This window comes from Meriones unguiculatus, chromosome 15, assembly GCF_030254825.1.
Source record: "Meriones unguiculatus strain TT.TT164.6M chromosome 15, Bangor_MerUng_6.1, whole genome shotgun sequence".
Taxonomy (NCBI): domain Eukaryota; kingdom Metazoa; phylum Chordata; class Mammalia; order Rodentia; family Muridae; genus Meriones; species Meriones unguiculatus.
Window position 1 is genome coordinate 75258084 of NC_083362.1, and position 19403 is coordinate 75277486.

General features: G+C 46.6%; 1 protein-coding gene across 1 annotated transcript in view; it reads right to left on the reverse strand.

The window, feature by feature from the left end:
* The window catches only part of Iqca1 (IQ motif containing with AAA domain 1), a 114880-nt gene that overhangs the window by 81039 nt on the left and 14438 nt on the right, over positions 1–19403 (reverse strand). The window contains exons 5-6 of the mRNA XM_021644002.2: positions 18571–18642; positions 8584–8789 (exon numbers count right to left, since the gene is read on the reverse strand). Coding sequence (XP_021499677.1) covers positions 8584–8789; positions 18571–18642 — 278 coding nt within the window. The remainder of the gene's footprint in view (positions 1–8583; positions 8790–18570; positions 18643–19403) is intronic.

Genomic DNA, 19403 nt, shown 5'->3' on the forward strand with positions numbered 1-19403 from the left:
AACAGTGGTGGATATTTCTCAGTCCTTTGTGGCTTAGAGTTGAAGACACTCAGGCCAAGCGCCTTGCTGCTGGAGCCCTTGAGAGGGAGAGATTCTGGCATGGTGGCTAATAGGGACTGTCAACTTGACAGGATCTGGAATCATCTAGGAGACCAGCTTCTGGGCATGTCTGCAAGGGAGTTTCTAGGCCAGGTTAACTGAGCTGAGACCCTCAATGGCTTGAGATCCTGGACTGAATACAAAGGAGGAAGTGAGCTGAGCACCAGCATTTGTCTTTCATTGTCTCCTGACCGTGGATGCAGTGCGACCAGCTGCCTCACGCTCCTGCCACTGTGTCTTTCTTACCCCACGATGGACAGTGATCTCTCAAACCAGAAGCCACAACAAATCCTTCCTTCCCTGAATGGCTTTTGTTAGGCATCTTGTCACAGCAATGCGGAAAGTAAGTGATGTAGTGGGTGTGAGGGATCAACATTGTGTGAGAATTCCAGCCGAGAACTCAGAGAAGGCCCCTCAGAACTTCTGGGGTGTGTTAGGTATGACCCAGGAATTACTTAGCACTTAAAACTTAGATCTCCCCAATCTCTACATCCCTAATTTCAACTTCATGGGTGATCTACCATTATTATGAATAGGGGTGGATTGTTAATCTAATATACTATGTAAAGAATTCAAGGTGACGGTTGGCGGAATTAAAACGAGACCCACAGCTGGGAGGACAGTGCTGATTGCTTCAATGGCTGCCGCTTCTGTTGTGTGGGCTAATTGCGCTGGTTGTTGTGTAAGGTGTACAAGTGGAATAATGTGGAAGACTAAAGAACTAATTAGAGAGAGGCTTATTAGGGGATGCTTATGAGCGCCTGGCACAGACCTGGTCCTTTCTAGCGGAGCAGGAGGCAGGCGGGCTCATCTGAGGGGCATATGGTAGGACCCAATTAGTGAGTTGGACCCAAAGGCTCTGGTGGTCCAGGCAGGCAGCACAAGGGTGACACTGGGGAATATAGGCTTCCATTCCCTCAGGCTAGTGTCAAAACCAAGGTTTGGCTGCACCCTGGTAAGAGCAAGTTTCTGTTTCCAGCCTGACCCTTGAAGGGCCAAAGCATGGTGACTTTGCATTGATAGGTTGTTTTTGCATTAAGGGAGCAAGAAGACAGGGCCCTGAACCCAAGGTCTCCCAGACTTAAGAATATCAAAGCTTAATGCACAGAACTGTGCACTAAGATGGGGGTGGGGAGCAGACTGAGCTTCACTTAAACTGTTCTTTAATTTTTAAAACACAACCCCCTCCCAAATGACCAAAATCTCAGGAGATTCTTCAGGAAAAAATGCACATCTATGGGGATCCCAGACAAGTTGCACCCCTGTCTTGGGGCCTGAGCACATTCCACACTTGCTGTTTTGGGCCACAATCCTTTTATGACCCCTCTCCCATCTGGGCTGACTCCTCCCTCTCAGACCTTCCTCTCTACCACCCTCAGCAGCCTCCTTTGTAGGTTGGTAGGCAGCATTATGACTAAGAGGCCCCAAAATGTGCCTATGGCTGTGGAAGTCAGGATGCTAGACCCCAGAACGAAACATAGGGTGCCAAGAATATAACAAATGTTCAGAACTGTATGTTGTGTGTCTGATGGAGTACCATGGCTTTACATTTTTTTGATGGTGTCATATTTATTAACCCATCTATCCTGTTCATAGAGTAGGCATTAAGACTCTCCCTACCACCAACATACATTTAGATGAGGGAACAGAAGCAGAGAGGGGAGGTATGGCTGAAGGTCACAAAGACTTAAGTGGTAGAGTAGAGATTAGAACCCACACAGCCTCTACTCTAGGGCCTCAACTCCCAAAGAGTGTGAGAGCCCGTGCGCATATGCTGCATTCACAGCGCATTTGTTTGTTGTATATGCAGGCTGCATCACTGCCTCATAACACTAACAGGCAGTGGTGGTAGCTACATCTCCAGCCGCATGGCCACACTGCTGAGGCCCAGCTCCTCCACAGTCATTTCCTTCCACCTTCACAGTGACTATTGTGTCTGCTGGGAAAACAACATAAGCCTATCTACAACTCATAGCACTGTTGGGTTTGAATGCAAATTCTCACCTATAGACTCATGTGTTTGACTTCTTGGTCCCCAGCTGGTGGCACTAAAGGTTGTGGAACCTTTAAGACATGGAGCATCAGTGAAAGATGTGCAGAACTTGGGGTCGGCCTCCAGGGTTCAGAGTCCTGCTGCGTTTCATTTTCACTTCCTGCTTCTTGACTGCAGGCACAATGTGTCTAGCCATGTCCAAGGGTCTACTGCCACGTCTACCCTGCCATGATGGATGTACCCCCCCCCCAAACTGTGAATCAAGGAGATTTTCTTCTCTTAAGTTACTTCTTGTTAGGTCCTTGGTCATAGCACCGAGAATAGTAACATGGGAGTCTGCTGAAATGTGCCTAGAGAGATCTGCAGGCTGATCTGACTCCCACACCGTAGCTCCCTTTGAAAGGTTCTCTGGAAGTCACAGCACTTTTAAACAAGGTGTGAGTTAGTTTTAACTGTAGACTTGCTACAACCTAGAATAATCTGAGAAGAAAGCCTCAGGGGAGGAATTGCCCCGTAGGGTGGTTTGTGGGCCTGGCTCTGGGGCATTGCCTTAATTATTACCTGACTCAAGCCTACTGCCGGGGACATCATTCCTCAGGCTGGACCCTGAAGGAGTGAAGAGAACGCAGCAGAAGTTTAGAAAGAGCAGAAGCAGGAGTTTCCCTCTCCTCTCTCTCTCCCCCACCACCATCACCACACCCAGCTGCATTATTTCTCTTTGTTCTTGAGTGTTTATGATATTATCAATTACTTCAAGCTCCTGCTTCAGTGACTTCTCTGCGATAGTGGACTGTCACCTGGGATTACAACAGACATAAAACCTCTCCTCTGCCATGCTGCTTTTGTCAGGATGCTTAATCACAGCAACAGAAACGAAACTGAGTGAGTAAGTAAGTCATGAACCACAGGAGTCAGAGGCACCATAAGACTTCCAGACGACTTGGGATTCTCATTTGTAAAGGCCTTAAGACCCAGAGTTGTCCAGTTCTCTGGTGATGAAGGCTACTTACACGGTGCTGATGCGGGTGGCCAGGACGGCGAAAGGCTATTGCACGTTGAGTGATGACAGTCCCAGTTCCACAGACTGGCTCCGAGTGCTGCAGCCTAGCTGGGGCTTCAAGGTTCTGCTTTATCTGTGTGTTGGATGAACCTACGGCTGAGATCTCTCCATGAGGCTTTGGGATGAAGTTCACAGTGGAGTCTTGAATCTTAACACAGTGGTGGTGGTCTCAGGTGAAGACACAAGAACAAGTTCTTCCTGGGAACATCTACACAGCTGTGCTTCTCAATATGGTAGCCACTAGGAACGAGTGGTCACCTAAGCCTACATTCACATGAAATGAAAGCTAAGCTGCTGCTTAGCTATGTCCCTTAAATGTACTGTGAGTCGGAGAGCAAGCTAAGTGGAAAATGCATTTAATATACTTGCTCTGCCGATCGTCCCAGCTTGACCACACAGCACACCACAGATTGCCCTTGAGGTCACAGGGCTGACAGGGACTTGTGCCCTGCTCTCTACTCCCTGCACTACTCATTACTGCTCCCCATCAAGGACCAGACCACGTCGCTCCAGCCCAGGACAAGGCCCGTGTTTAAACTGGGAAACCTGTTTCCGTTCCATGTGCCCTGCTTTGCACACTGTATAGTTGAGCCTTTGTAAGTTGGAGCCAGCTCACGTCGCCAGACTAAGCTGACATCTGCAGCTGTGCTAGATGGCGGTCTGGAACATTTCCAGAGCAGCAGAGAGTCAGTCCTGTTGGATGGTAATATCTAGACCAACCTGAAGTCCTGACGCTGCCAGTCCTTACTGTGCTGCCGGTGGGTGGAAGGATGCAGTGTCATATCCCAGGGCTGTGGGTGTGTGCTGGGCTGAACAGTGGACTCCAAAGACCCTGTGTCCTCACCCCTGCAGCCTGTGACACCGTACATGGAAGATGTGATTGAACACTTGGGAGGGTTCTCTGCATCATCTGGTGTTCCCTCCCCGTTGTCCTCAATACCTTGCAGAATGTGCAGAGTGGTCAGAGACACACTGAAGGGAGAACAAGGCGACCATTGGTGTATGGAGAGACTTAGACGCATCAGCCAAGGAGTGGCAGCAGCCATCAGGAGATGGAGGAGATAGTGACTGAATTATCCTTAAGAGTTTCTAGAGGGCACAGCTCTATCCTTTTGCCTCAGACCTCCAGTTTCCAGTTCAGTCACCAAGAAGCAGCGATTTAATATGGTAATGATAGCAAACCAACATAAAGACCAAGTGAGTTCATGTGTAAAGCCATCTTGACACAGAATAAGTATTCAGGAAATAACTGTCTTCCCCTCTTCCCCAGATGCACACCTGAGGTACCCAGGCACTAAGATGGCTACAATTACAAGTGAGGCCCTGGGAGTTACAGTGGGGGAACCCCACATCTGAGTTCTGACCCTGGGGCTAGGAGGAGGGATGAAGGCCAAGCCCAGGAAGTTGGTTCTTGCTTGACGAACCTTGACCAACAACTGAAGCAGCCTCTAGCTAGTTATACTTCGCAGACTGAGATCTTTGACGAAAGCTGCTGCTTCATATCACCCACACTCCGCCAAGGATGATGCACACTCTGCACAAGATCCAGAGATGCAAGGCACCGAGGCCTCCCTTGGCATGATAATGACAGTCATTGTTTTAACCATCATACATCAAGAGCTTAAAGATCATATATATATGTATATGTATATATATATATATATATAATCACATTGAAAATGAAACATCCAACACTATAGCACAGAAAAGCAAATAAAATGACAGAGCAGCTCAGAGATGAAGAACAACAAACAGACAATTCAAATAAGTTGGGGACGCACACTCGTAATCCAAGCACTCAGCAGGCTGAGATAGGAATACACCGAATTCAAGGCTATCCTGGGCTGCATAGTTAGAGCATGTCTCAAAGCAAAAACAAAAGTGAAATTGTTCCCCAACCGCTAAATAATTAAATTAATACAGATTCCAAGATCACCTGATAACCTTTCTTTTTTTATCAGCTCTGCAAAATATTAAAAAGATTATAATCAGTGTGTTAACTAGTGCACCCATGCAATTGAATGCCAAGCATTCATTTAAAAAATATTTTGGAAAGGATTACAAGGCCGTGGGAAAGTTCAAGGCTAAAGTTTTAAACATTAGCAAAAATATGAATAACTAAAACTAATTAAAATATATATTGGACAGAAAAGAGACAGGAAGGAACTTCACCAAAAATGTTCACAGTAGCTGTCTCTGTGTGCTAAAACTATACACAGGCCAACTTCCCTTCATTAAACTCTCCCTTGACTGAATAGCTGTGATTTTGAAGTTTAACTTTTCAGTGGTGGGGGGTAGGGATAGAATAAGACTGAAAACAACCAGAGATCATTATATCCATGTATGAAACTGCCAGGTAGATATTTTTTTAATTATCTAATATAGCTTAAAAAGCAAATAATCAAAGCACGGTGTCACACATCTGTGACCCAGCCCTTGGGAGGACAGTGTTGCCCTAGGCAGCATGGTGGGTTGGAGCCCTAGGCCAGCCTATGCATACTGACCAGATGAGCTGTGAGTGAGCGTCTGAGGGCTTCTTACAATCGCCTGACCAGCCCCTGTGCATCTTTTTGGGATTTATTCTGAGAACTGAGCGTGTTTCATACTTCAAAAGACAATATTTGCTTTTATTTGCCTTTGATTTAAAACAGCAAGGAACAGGCTCTTTATCAAAGTCCATCAGACGACTTTAATGCAATTATGAAAATAAATTTACCCTCGACCTTACATTACTTCAAAAAGAGGAATTTTTATGCCTTTGTGAATTCTGCCCAGTGTATCCATGAGGGGGGCCACTGACCAGCTCCCAAACGGTGGGGTCGGGGACACAGGGAGGAAGTGTCCTTGGAGGACCCACCAGCTGCAGTTTCAAAACTCATAAATGCTGGAATAACTGGTCACTTCCAGACTGACAGCCAGGGCCTCCCACGACTCAGGTAGGGAAAACAACTCATACAGTTGCCATGCTACCCAATTCTGCATCGGGAACGAGAGTCAAGCATGTGATGAAGACGCCTCATTGAGCTACTTTCCTAAAACTTGAGTACCTTCAATATTTTAAATCTTTGGGAGCAGATTGCCTTTCCCCACCTCTCACGTATTTTCAACTGTTTTTTAAATCATAAATACTATACTTACTGAAACAAAAGAATTCTCACAGAAGATCGATTCTACAGCAATCCCTCTCCCTGGAACCCACCTGGAGGCAAACTTCCGAAGCCTTTCCACATGTGCACAAAAAGCTTAGGGTGTTCCATGTGCTCTGAGCACAGCAGGTCCCTTGTCTGTACCTCTGTCCTCTGTGGTTTTGGGTTCCATGACCTGATGTCAACTATGATCTGAAAACACTAAGTGCAGAATTCCAGAATAAACAGCCCCTGCTTTTATACCGTGTACCATTTGGAGTCGTGTGATAAGACACTGTGCTGTGCTAGCCCATGCATGTGCTCTACACAACAACAACAACAACAACAACAACACACATACACACACACACATTATCTAGAAGCCTCCAGGTGTCCAGTCATAGGGAGGCTTGGCTATCCAGATGTGTATGTGTGTGTGTGTGTTGTGTGTACCCCCGTGATAGACATGCAACTGTGCATTCACAAAACACGTAATTTCTCGCCACATGACCCAATATTAAGGTGATAATTAACAGGTGTCTGTGTATGCCCACAGTCTAGTCACTCTTCACCCAGGAACAGCTCTGGGTGTTTAAAGCTTGGACCCTCTATGTAGGCAGGATCCATAAGGAGAGATATCATGCAAGAGTCTTGTGAAGGGACATCTGAACTGGTCACATATCTATGTAGAAAAGACAGTTAACCCACTTAACGACTATTTTAAATCAGAACTGACAAGTGCAACTTTCCCTTATGCTATGAGCAGGTTGGTTTGAGAACAAGGCTAGAAGACTGGGTTTTGGTATTATGAGAAATAGCAAAATATGTGACTTTTCAGAACTAACACACTGCCATATTGCTGGTGCACTACCTGTCTTGTGGCATTCTAACAGCTTGACTTGAGGTATAACTGACAGGTGATAAACCTTTCAGATTTCAAGAGTGGAATTTGATAAGTTTTGACAAATGTGCACATTTGTGCAACCGTCACCAGGAGAGAAGCTAGGGAGAGTGTCAGGAAGAAAAGAGGGGTGTGTGCCTGTCTATATTCTCTTCCCCCAGGAAAAGCCCACCCTGTCTCCTAAGATGAGTTCAGAATTCTCCATCAAGATTCTCATTTAAATGCCCCTCCAAGGAAAAAGAAAGTTCACACAGTCAATGTTGAACTTGAGAAAAATAATTAAATGTGTGGAAATGTCATTTATCGGAAAGAATAGAATAGAATCCTCTCATCTGAAGCATGTGTGTGCCATGCCTAACACCCACTGTGAAGTTTTGGGATAAAGTTTGACTATCATTTGGGGAGCGAGTATTTGATTTTCATGTCAGCACAGGGAGGTGGAGAACGGTTGTGGACAGGGCTTGGCTGTCCAGCTGCTGGAACAAGCCCCGACCCTCCTGCCAGTTGTCACCTGGGAGCCTGTCTATGTCCCTTGCTCTGCCGGCCTCTACAGCCTGACACACACACACTCCCTCTCTTTCTGGTGTGATTTTATTTAAAGAAGAAATCTGATTTTTCTATGTCTATTCAGTTCTCATGTCCCAATGAGCTGACGTGCGGGTGTTTTGAGTGTCTCAGAGCCTAATGTTGGGGTGATACAAAACCTGGCCTGGGACGAGATGTCTGAATCTCCTTCCTCAGCACCTGACTATGACGGAGCACCCTTATTTCTTCCCCCTTGAGATAAAACACACTGTAAGACTGCTCCAGCAAACAAGCCTTAGACCAGTTAGTATTTCATTTAAAAGCAATAAGAAGTCCAATATAAAAATAGGCCTGGGGCCTTGGCCTGAGAACCTCTAGTGACCCACCACTTTAGGGAGTCCTAGGTCCCAGAATTTGGTACTGTGGAGGGCCAGGGACTGAGAGCCTGAAGCAGTGGGTTGCTGGTTCTCAAGGGAAAGGCAGTCAGACCTGGTTATTTCCAGTTCCTGGGGCTTTAGAATCACTTGGCCATTCAGTTTCCTACCTATCACATTCTATTGCATGTGGTCACAGGGCCATGCATGGGCCATATTTCCATATTTAGAAAACACACAGAGGCCAAGAAGCAATTTAATTAAAACCGTTTCTGAATCATTAGTGTTGGATATCTGACTTTTTAAAACCTCACGTCTCCCTGCTGGATGCCTTAGTGTTTAAGAACATAAGCCAGGCTCATGTTTATAATCCCAGGACTCCAGAGTGGAAGCAAGGGGCTTTCTTTAAGTTCAAACAATGAGACCTTGTCTCAAAAAATAACAAAGCAAGCAAACAACAACAAAGGTGCCGAATGAGCTGAGCCACCCCAGAGGACAGTGCTCACCTGCATTCGATGAACCACTGTCGGATCTGGTCTTGAAGGTGCTCCTTGATTCCCAAGCCTTCCATCGCCTTCAGTTCCTCCTTGATGCTTACTAAGGCTTTCTTGTAGTTTTCTTCATGCTTTTTCTGCACCTCATTGCGCAGGCACTGCACCTTTTCAGACTGGACGATGGCGGCACTGATGTCGTTGAAGTAAGGGGGTGGTTTCTGAAAACAAACGCCCAAAAGTTGAGACTCTCTAAGTCACAGGACTAGGGGAAAACATTAGTAGTAAATCAAATGTGTTGTCTTTGGGGGTGCCTCGCCACAGACACATAAAAAATGCATCTAGAGCACAAGATTAGAGCCAGTATGAGCACCCGAAGAACTCATTCACTGTGATGGAGAGAGACCACACACACCACTGTCCACACAGAGGTGGGTGATAGCTCAGAAAAGGCATATTCAGACCCGAAGCAGTGAGGTTATCAACAACTCTGAACCTCTTAGGTAAAACAAATCTTTTATATTTTAAATTGCTCATCTCAGACACTGTGTTATCATGACAGAAAACTAGGACATTCAGGAAGCCTAAAAAGGCCTCCCACACTTCAAAAACTAATACTTCCTGAATTCTCTTGATCAGTGGGAAGAAAGAGAATGTGCAGGAGAGATGTGTTTGTCACAAAGCCGAAAGGAGTTGTATTCTGGTTATTTTTATTTATTTAATTAATTTTTTATTTATTCCCTTTATATCCTAATCGGAGGCCCTCCCTCCTCTCCTCCCAGTCCCACTCTCCATCCCTCTACCTGATAACCCCCTTCTCTACTCCTCAGATAAGGGGAGAACCACTCCAACCCACACTAACATATCAAGTTGCATCAGGACTGAAAGCATCCTCTTTCACTGAGGCTTATCCAGAGGCAGCCCCACCAGGGGGAAGTGATTGAAAAGCAGGCAACAGAATCCATGTCAGAGACAGCCCCCTCCCCTTTCTAGAGGACCCACATGAAGACAAAGCTGCCCATCAGCTATTTATTTGTAGGGGCTTAGGTCAAGTCCATGCATGGTCCTTGGTGGGTGGACCAGTCTCTGCGAAGGCCCCTGGGCCCAGGTTAGTTGGATCTGTTGGTCATCTTGTGGCGTGCCCATCCCCTCCAGGTCATGATAGTCTTCCTCCAACTCTTCCACAAGACTCCCTGTGCTCTGCCCAATGTTTGGCTGTGAGTCGATGTCCTAAAAATCAACTCTGACAATCAACTCTCAACTCTCTAAAGAAAGGCATTGTGTAGCCTAATTCAGACATACATCCCAACACATCTTAAAGAATGTTCTCCTTCCAGATCTGTCAATCAACAAAGCAGAAAGTAGTCAGTGTGGAGCATCTCCCTGGCCTCAGCCCTGAGCCATGCTCAGCATCTATACGGGTGTAGACAGTCAGACCTCAAATGATCTTAGGATAACACTCAGTTCTTCTGAAGCCCCAAGGGAGCAAAATCAGGTAGATTAGCCCATACCTCTATGCAACAATCTAGGCAAGTACCATGATGGAGACTTGGATGGAGTGAAGTAAAGGGGGTTGGAGTGGGGAAGGAGCCAAGCCTGGTGTTTATAATCCCCCAGAGCAGTAATACAAGAGCAGGAGGACAACGTTCCTGTGCAGGGGAAGAGCCTGGCCTCTAGAGGCATCCAGAGGTTCTACTAAGGCTCTCAGGTCAAAGACAGAGTGACTGGGTACCAAAGCCAGCCTTTCACGGGTCTTGAGAACCAAAGGACATTTTTGGGAAATTTGCATTTTGGTGTTAAACACAGGTATTTTTAAACGTAGCATTATATGAAATAATTTAAGTCAATTATGTTGGGAACCGACGTTATCACTACTGAGAACACATTCCTTCCGAGTTCTTTTCCTGCCACCTGCTCTCTTGCAGTGATTTACCCTGTTGTCTGTCCGGCAATGCCTACCGCATTACTTTGAGTAACTTCTTAACTGCCTGGGGGAGTTCTGGCCAGTCCCAGGCAGTGTGTCAATGGGTTTGGTGCGGATGTCCCAGCACAGCCAGGCAGGTCAAAGGGCAGAATTCTAGGAATTCTGTACCCGGGCCACTGGGTCAAAAAAGCTCCCGTGTGTGTGTGTGTGTGTGTGTGTGTGTGTGTGTGTGAGTGTGTGTGTCTGTGTGCGTGCTTAGGTGTGTGGAGGGCAGAGGCTGACATTCAGTATCTTTCTGGAGTCTCTCATCTAAACCCAGAACACACAGATTTTGGCCATTCCAGCTAGGCAGCCTGCTCCTGACATCTATCTTCACCTCCTGAGAGCTGGGAGTACAGGTAGGTCACCACGTCCACCTAGCATTTATGTGGGAGGCTGGGGGCTCTGAACTCCAGTTCTCATGTTTGCACAGCGCATACTTAGACACACTGAGCCATCTCTCCAGCCCCTGTTAAAGCATCTTACAGGCTGATTCAATCATCTCAAAGCTTGGTTGTACTCTGTCTCACAAGCCCTTCCACCGTGTCTCCTCAGTGGTGCTCATGTCCATCTTTGGAAGAAATGAGAGCACAGAGGCTCCCATTGGACAGATGTGAAAGTAGAGGTCTCATGCCAGTGAAGATGGCCGTAGCAAGCTACAAGCTCCTGCCATTCCATGTTGAGTCGCTCCGTGCTGTGTTTTCAGATGGCAGCATTCATGCATGCATGTTCCTCCATATAGATTTTCTCTTGCAAGAATACATCTGGGTCATTTGTAACTCCCTCCTTTTGATGTTTTTTGCATTTGGAGGCTCTAATAAATTTACATCCTATGCTAACGAGCATCCTGTCCTCTGGGCACAAACATCTTTTCTTCTTTAGCGACTCCAGTCACATGAATTCAAATTTGTTAACTGGCCACATAAACAGCAACTCATTTAAAAATAAATTAGGGATATTAAAAGGAGAGGGGGAACATGACAACATACGACGTACTGAAATGCATGGGCTGTAGATTAATGCATCTTAATGAAGGCTCCCCATGTGAGCAAACCATTACATTTGCCAGCGCTCCACAGTTAATGACCCGGAACGGAATAACGAAACCTACATTTCCAGCGAGGTCCTCTGTCAGCAAAACACACACACATTAATAATTGATGTTGCTGTAGAGATGCGATGTGAAGTGACGCTTCCTGAGTTTGGGGAGAGGCAAGACTCCACTTCTGTTAATGTTGATGCTTAGCTAATGCTTGACAGGCTTTGGATTTAAAACCCCTTATTGAAGAAAAAACAGTCTTTATAAAAATCTTCTCAGTGGGTCAGTCCTAAGTAGACTGGGAATTATGATCTTCCAAAGGACTTCTGTCTCAGCGTGGTGGTTGTTACCCAAAGGGGAGGAATAGATCTGAGGCAGCAGCCCTGTCATACCAGCTTTCCTAGGGCCTGCACTTGTGCCCTGGCACTTGGGGATAGGTGCTTGGAAGGGCTGCCTTGGCATCCAGGGCTCTGATTTCTTATGACGAAGACCTCAGGTTGTAGAACATCTAACTCTTCATTGGGTCCCATTGAGATTGTACCAAGTGGTGAGGGTTCCATCATTTCATAATCACCTGTTTGTATGCAGCTGGGGTCACACCTACTCTGTATGAAGACAGGCAGACGGAGAAGCCAGGGACTATAGGGGAGACGTCATTTTTCTTTGGTCCCCTGGGCTGAACAAGTTCAGTGTGAATCTTTAAGATCCACCATTTTGGCAAGTGCCAATCTGTTAAACAGTAAGAATGTTTTCTAAGCCATCAGAATTAATTTCTTTAAGAATTAAGTTTGTTTTTTAAGTGCTTACTGAAGAACCTGTGACAGGCTTGGGTGCTGGTGAGCTTTCAAATTGTTAGTGGCTGAGGCTGAATGTGTGCCCTTGTGCTGTCACAGCTTCAAGTCAGCACTATGAGGCAAGTTTAAGTGGTCTACAAATATGAGCACAATCATTCTTTGAGCAGAGAGAGGGCTACTGTGTTCATCTTATACACGTGGAAAAGAAGGCATGGAGATATCAAGGGCCTCGTCCAGGGTCACACAGGTAGGACCCATAGAAACACTCTTATTCTCTGTGTTTGACCTCTCTTTTTGCTGAATTTTAGACTTAATCTATTTTGTCTAAAAAAAAGAGTTTCTTACAGATGTTGCAGATCATACATTGAAAGCAGTGTGCATTTGAACTTGGTGGCTATTGCTGAACTGCTTTGCATGGTTTTACACAAGCAAGGCACCCTTTCTTTTGAGTCAGTGACAGTGCTGTTTCAAGACTTTATAGTGACATAAACCTTCCTGGTCCCTCTCTAACTTAAATGGGTTAAAACACAAACAAAGAAAAAACTGGCTAGCATTTTAATAACCATGTCTGAGTTGCAAATGATGTTGGTATCTAACCTGGGATCTTCAGCTGTCTGAAGAGCATAACAGAGTAGGCTTGGCCAGTGCTCACTGTGCTGGGAGCTGGACAGTTTACATGATTTGCTCTGTATGGGAGGACATGGTAGCACCGGGCCCAGGAGGCCTTAGCTCTGCCCGCGGTCCATGCAGCACTGAAGGCTCCTGTGAGGTAGGTGAAGGCGTACCACCCACCCGAGGGAGCCCCTGAGGGCCTTCTGGGGACAGAGGATGAAGGCGGAAACAAAGAAAAGAGTTATTTTGTCATTTAGTGTCTGATGACCTAAAAATCTAGAACCATAATTAGGCAGATTAACAACAAGAAGAAATAATATACACGTATACACACACACAGAGACACATATATTAAGAAGACTTGAAATCAAACTAAGGTATGTCGGGTCAGGCAACTGAATGGTAAAATCCTAGTTAATAGAAAAGATGGGTGGTTTCACCATTTCTCCAATGCCTTTCAAGTGTTTGTTTCTTTTTTGAAACAAAGGCTCACACTGTAGCCCAGGCTGGCCTAGAACTTTCCATATCGCTCAGGCTGGCCTGGAACTTGTGAGAGACCTCATTTTCAATGTCCAGGATTGCAGGCATGGGAGATGATGCTTGACTGAAGTCGGCTTTTGAAATCACGAAGCGCTTCAGGGCAGCCTTCTCACCAGAGGGCATGGGAAGCTAGCGGGCAGCCTGCTGACTCTGTAGGCTTTGCTCTGACAGAAGATGCCAGTGCCTCGGGGAATCTCCAGATGGCCCTTTTGCAGCCAGGTGAGGAAGCATTGAACCAGACTCAGCCTCACGAACTTTTCCAGACCAAATTTTGACAGGCCAGTTTTCAGCGCACAGATTTAGTAAGGTGAGACAAGAAGGGCCTGGGTATACAGGATTTTGAGGTCTCTCATGTGAGTGTTTTATATAAGAGCTTATTTTGAAGCATTTTTGTGTTTTTGTACATGAACTTTCTGGCCTTGTTCTTTGTAAAGATCACTCAACTGTCATTACATCTTCTCACTTCCCCGGATGACATAAACAAGGTTCCTTGGAGGACCTGTTTTCTACCTCACCATCCAGAAAAAGCCTCTCCCTTTGAGCTCTTAGGTTGTTCTGCTTGCTGCTCTGTGATAGAGGCAGTACTGTGCTGGCCTATCAAAGAGCAGAGAGGGTGTGTGAGACCCAGGGGCCTGCTCCTGGCAAGTACAGAGCTGGGCTTTGAACCAAGTCTGTCTGCCTCTAAGGTACATGTTGCCAACCAGAGGCCGCAGAGGGGCCCGGCAATCGCAGGAGAAATGCCTGTGGCTGTACACTGCCCCTGCTGGGACACGGAGGGACAAACAACTCTTCTGATGGGAAAAGATACAGCAGGGGCTCCAAGAGCCGCACTCCCAGGGTAGCCCAGCCTGTGCTGGGGTTAATAAGAATAAAATTCTAATTTATTAGCCCCAAAGCTATGGAGGAAATAGCCTGTTTGATGGTAGTGTCTTAAAGTGAACAGGTTTACAGTGCTTTCAGGACTCTGACGATGTTTGTAGAAGCCACAGGACTGTCCCTTTAATAAGTGACCCCAGAGTTCCTCATTACAATGCAAACGGCACTCGATGGCTTCAGGGTAACGTAAAATATGCAGGGCCTGACTGCAGGACGGATGGCTCTGAGGGGTCCACAGAAGAGAATGGATTGTGTTCATTAAGTTTCCTTTTACTGGATCCAGGCCATTGGCTCTGCCAATTAAAATAGCCGTACATGATTTTTAGACCACTATTTATTTTCCTCTGTAGACTTCATAATCTAAATATTTAAAATGGCAATATCAAAAGAATAATTTATATGCCAATGATTAAGGGAAGCATTAGGTTGGGGTGGAAGGCAGGGCGATGGCCTTGCTCTGATTTCGCACTCAGGACCTGGATCGCCACTCCAGGAAGGGTGGCAGGCATGTATGAAGATGGGCGCGCAGCTGGGAAGGACTAAACCGCCGGCCCTTCCATTGACATTATGGACCGAGGAGAACAAATGGAAAACTGAAATTTGAAATGAGGAGGCAACACCCTCGTCAATGACAGAGCGGAAAATACATTCAATTGAAAACATGCCATTGGTTTGGGATAGTGGACTTTTTTTTTTTTTTTTATGGTCATCAGCCAGCAAACTGCAGATAACATTCTTTCAAAAATTGAATCCATGGATTTCTCAGTGGTTAAAATTTCAATAGAACATGTAACATCAAGAGGCGTCATACTGGGCAAAAAAGCATGCAGAGAAAGTCGCATGGAACACACAGCAGGGGAGCTGTTCTCTTCATGTTGTGCAAAGTGTACTGTGGAGAAGTTCTCTTTTGAGCCCAGCACACAGAAATTAGAGAGGAAAGCAGAAAGTCTGAGTTACACAGGAATGCTCCATCTCTTAATGGGACCAGGGTAGGCAGTCAAGACTGAAGGGTGAATGGAACCATCTTAGGCAATTACTTGGTATTCTGTACTTAAAACAAAACAAAACAAAACAAAAAAACAACCAGGTGATACCAGCAATTGGAGGCTGAATTATGTTAAACAGAAGTTTATTCAAATAGATGCTATTGAGTCACAAGTTTGACTACTGTGGAATTTCACTTGTCTCTTAAATGCACGCCGTGAATCTTAGGTTGCTAATTTGATTTTTAAAGTAAAATCAAACGATGTAACTAGTTTGCTAACTAGCTTATTTTTGCATGTGCTTGTATGTGGGGAGTTGGGGGGCGTGTTCGTAGGTATGTAGGCACACCTGTGCATTTGGGTAATATGCGTGGTGCACGAGTGTGGAGGCCAGGGGCTGACAGGTCTCCCCTGATTGCCCTTCACTGCGTACTTGGAGGCAGGCTCTCTGACGTGAACCAGATTTGACTGGTTTAGGCAGTGGGCTCCCCCCAGGGGTCCTTTCTCTCTGCCCCCCTGCACACTGGGACTATAGCAGTCTCAACAGACAGAAGGACTGCCCACATCAGACTGGCCTGTGGCCGTGTCTGTGAGGGATGGCCGCGGTTGATGATTGATAAGGGAAGCCCAGCCCATTGCCAGTAGGTGACATTTCAGTTGTCACGTCGATGTAACCATCTATGTACCATCCATGGCTCATTCAAGTTTTAGTTTATATTTTTCACCTGAAGTCCATAGACAAAATTTGTTTCTCCTGTTTTTTTGTTTTTTTTTTTTTCTTTCTCTGTTTTGTCCCATTGTTTATTGTCCTTTTTCCACATGTCATTTTTTGGGACGGTAGTTAGAAACTGCTTATGATTTATTTTTCAACCATACTTCAAAAGCACATTTTTACAAAAGGCCCAGTTCCTCTCTGCATGAACATTCAGCAACAGCAGCCCTTCACCCGTGTACGCAGGCCAGCGGAGCGGGGAGGGGGCAGCCTGGGGTGTGCGGAGAAGGCGCTTTGCTGAGCGCTGGGGCAGGCCTCGGTTCACACCCCGCTGTTGTCTGCACCGCCCCAACTACGACACAAACGGTGTACGACCGAGGCCACTTCCTGTTGGTCATTCACTCTGCCTCTCAAGTGAACACCAATCATTTAAACAGAAACGTCATATCCAGAGTCTGACTCTAGCTGAGCCTCTGAGACTGATGAAGGGAGCAGGGTGTGGAAATTTTACTTCTTCTCCTTCATGGCCAAATGCTCCAGGAAGCAAGGTCCAGCCAGGCCGGCTTGCTGTGTTCTGGGCAGAGGTAGTCAGCCACACAGGCCGTCATTATCTACTGTGTACACAGTACCACCTGAGCCACCTCCCCTGCACTGACTCGGGTCTGCGTTGGGCAAACGCCACTGTCCTTGGTGCCCAGTTCTCCTGGGCCCTGCCTAAACACAGAAGCTGGAGAATCAGCTGAGCCTCTGCTACTGTGATTGGCTCCACTGAGGTTTCTTATGGCTTCTGTGAGTTTTGATATTTATATTTCCCTGAACAATCATCTCTGCTCAGTGTCTTCTAATTTATGACCACACAGGTTCAAGACATGGTCTAATAGTGTTGTTTTTTGTTGTTGTTTTGCCTGTTAGTGTCTGTGGTTATTTATGGTTATTTATGGTATATTTATATTCCTGTTTCTTCTTTTCTTGCTTGGCCTCACCAGCGCTCTTCAGGCAGTTAGTTCTCTTCGGAGACCCAGTCCTACCCTGCCAGCACTGCTGTTTACAGGGTTTTAATCTGAGGGCACCAATAGCCCCCAGCAGAGCAGCAGGCTCCTGGTGCCCCTGAATGACGCATTGCTGCGCAGCCTGGTGGGACTCTGCTATTCTTAGTGTAAACAAAAATTAACGGACATAACCTCAACAAGTGAGGCCCCTTCAGGAGTGGTCACATCTCTGGCGATGCTAACACCGGAGTTGACCTCCTGGGCTCTGAAGGGATGTCATGAGAGGTCTTCTGAGCTTCCGAGGGGGTGGGGGTGGGGGTGGGGAGAGGGGTTTCAGCTGAGGAAGAGGGGCTACCCTGGGGAGGCATGGGCTGTGTTCAGGACTCATGAGCTCTGCTCAGAGGCTCTGTACTCCATGCACAAAAAATGCTGAGGACCCCTTGGGCAGACTCCAAGGCAGTAGTTCTCAACCTTCCCAGTGCTGCGTCCCTATAATGCAGTTCCTCATGTTGTGGTGACTCCAGTCATAAAATTATTTTGTTGCTACCTAACTGGAATTTTGCTACTGTTATGAATCATAATGTAAATATCTGTGTTTTCTGTTGGTCTTAGGTGAGGCCTGTAAAAGGGTCATTCAACCTGCAAAGGGACTGTGACCCACAGGCTGTGAAATGCTGCTCTAAGGGGATTCTGGTGCCCTGCCTTCCGGTCCATAAATTCTGCTGTCACCCTTCTTTGGGAACCTGTTACTTACTTTTAACTAACAATAGGGCAATGGGGAAGGGACCTTTTTGCTTGCTGTCCCTGGGGAAGCAAGTTGCGACCTGGAAGACTGTAGGGTCCATTACTCCAAGTGCTGGGCTATCTCCGGCTGAGATCTGGCAGAGGACTGACGGTGTTGGTCTGGCTGTCCAGAAGGAGGGATGCTACCACTGGCCACATGGCCTCAAAAGCAGAACCTTCCCCACCCGAGCCTCATATGAGAACCCATCCCCAACTAGTACAATAGTGGCCATGTGACACCCAGGCAGGGAACTGAGCTGTGCCAGCTCTAGCTCAGATTCCTGAGCCACGGGACCCGTGACATAACACAGGTGGCTACGTAAGCTGCCGTTTTGTGTAGACACCACCACACAGTGGTACATAACAAGTGCACCCTTGTATCCAGTGCCTTGCTGATCACTGTGGAAATGGGCCCTTCAACACCATCTGGCCCAAACCAATTCCATTCTCACCAGCAAGACGCTCATGAAGCCAAGGGCTCTGCTGACACCCGGCAGGTGTGGGCTCTTTCCACCTCTGCAGCCTGTCTCCCATTAGGTGCGTTTTGCATTTTGCAGAGTCATGTGAGGTGCTCTCCCCCACCTCACGGGTCCCCTGTAGACTTCCACACAGTCAGACACTTCCATTCTCTCAGTCACCTGTTCTGTTTTCACTCTTCAGGAACCCGAGGGAGAAGACACACACTCTCTGCTCTCTAAATGCCGAACTCACCATGCCCAGAAACACCATCTCGTCTTCCCGAGCCTTCAGCGTCTTCCTGTTCTGGTTGAAACCTCGCCACACCTGCAAAGGCATCGTCACTCCTGTAAGAAGTCCTGGAGAAGCTGCCCATACTGAGCACGGTGTCAACCGACTCGAGCCTACATATGTGAGTATCACTGGGATCATTTTTTAAAATAACAAGCAACAGCTTTCTTTTTTTTTTTTTTGTTCTTTTTTTGTTTCTTTTTTCTTTTTATTTATTCTTTTCTCATACAATACACCCTGCCTGCATCTTCCTCTCCCTCCACTCCTCTTAGCTCCTTCCCCCTCCTCCGCTCTGCTCCTCCCTAGATCCACTGATATTTCATTCCCCTTTAGAAAGAGCAGGCCTCCCAGGGATAGCAACCAAACACAATGAACAGCAAGACTAGGCACGAACCCTAAGCTGGAGGAGCCCACTGTGTTCTTAAGGTCTTGCTGATGCTACACTGACGAGAGTTTTACCTAGTGTATGTCTGTGTAGTACATGGGTGTCAACGGCCACGGAGGCCAGAGGAAAGCATCAGATCCCTGGGGACTGAAGTTACAGGTGGTTGCAAGCTGCCATGTACGTGCTGAGAACTGAACCCAGGTCCTGTGGAAGAGGAGCCAGTGCTCTTAACCACTGAACCACCTCTGCAGCTCCCACAGCCAGTGGTTTTAAAGAAGGAATCTTTACTTTTACTCGGGATTCTTTAAGAGAAACTTCGAGAAGTCAGAAGAGTGAGGCTAGACCCAAGGACAGTACTTCATGGCTATACAATCAAAACCTTCCAGAGTACTGTGGGAAGTATAGCTCAGGC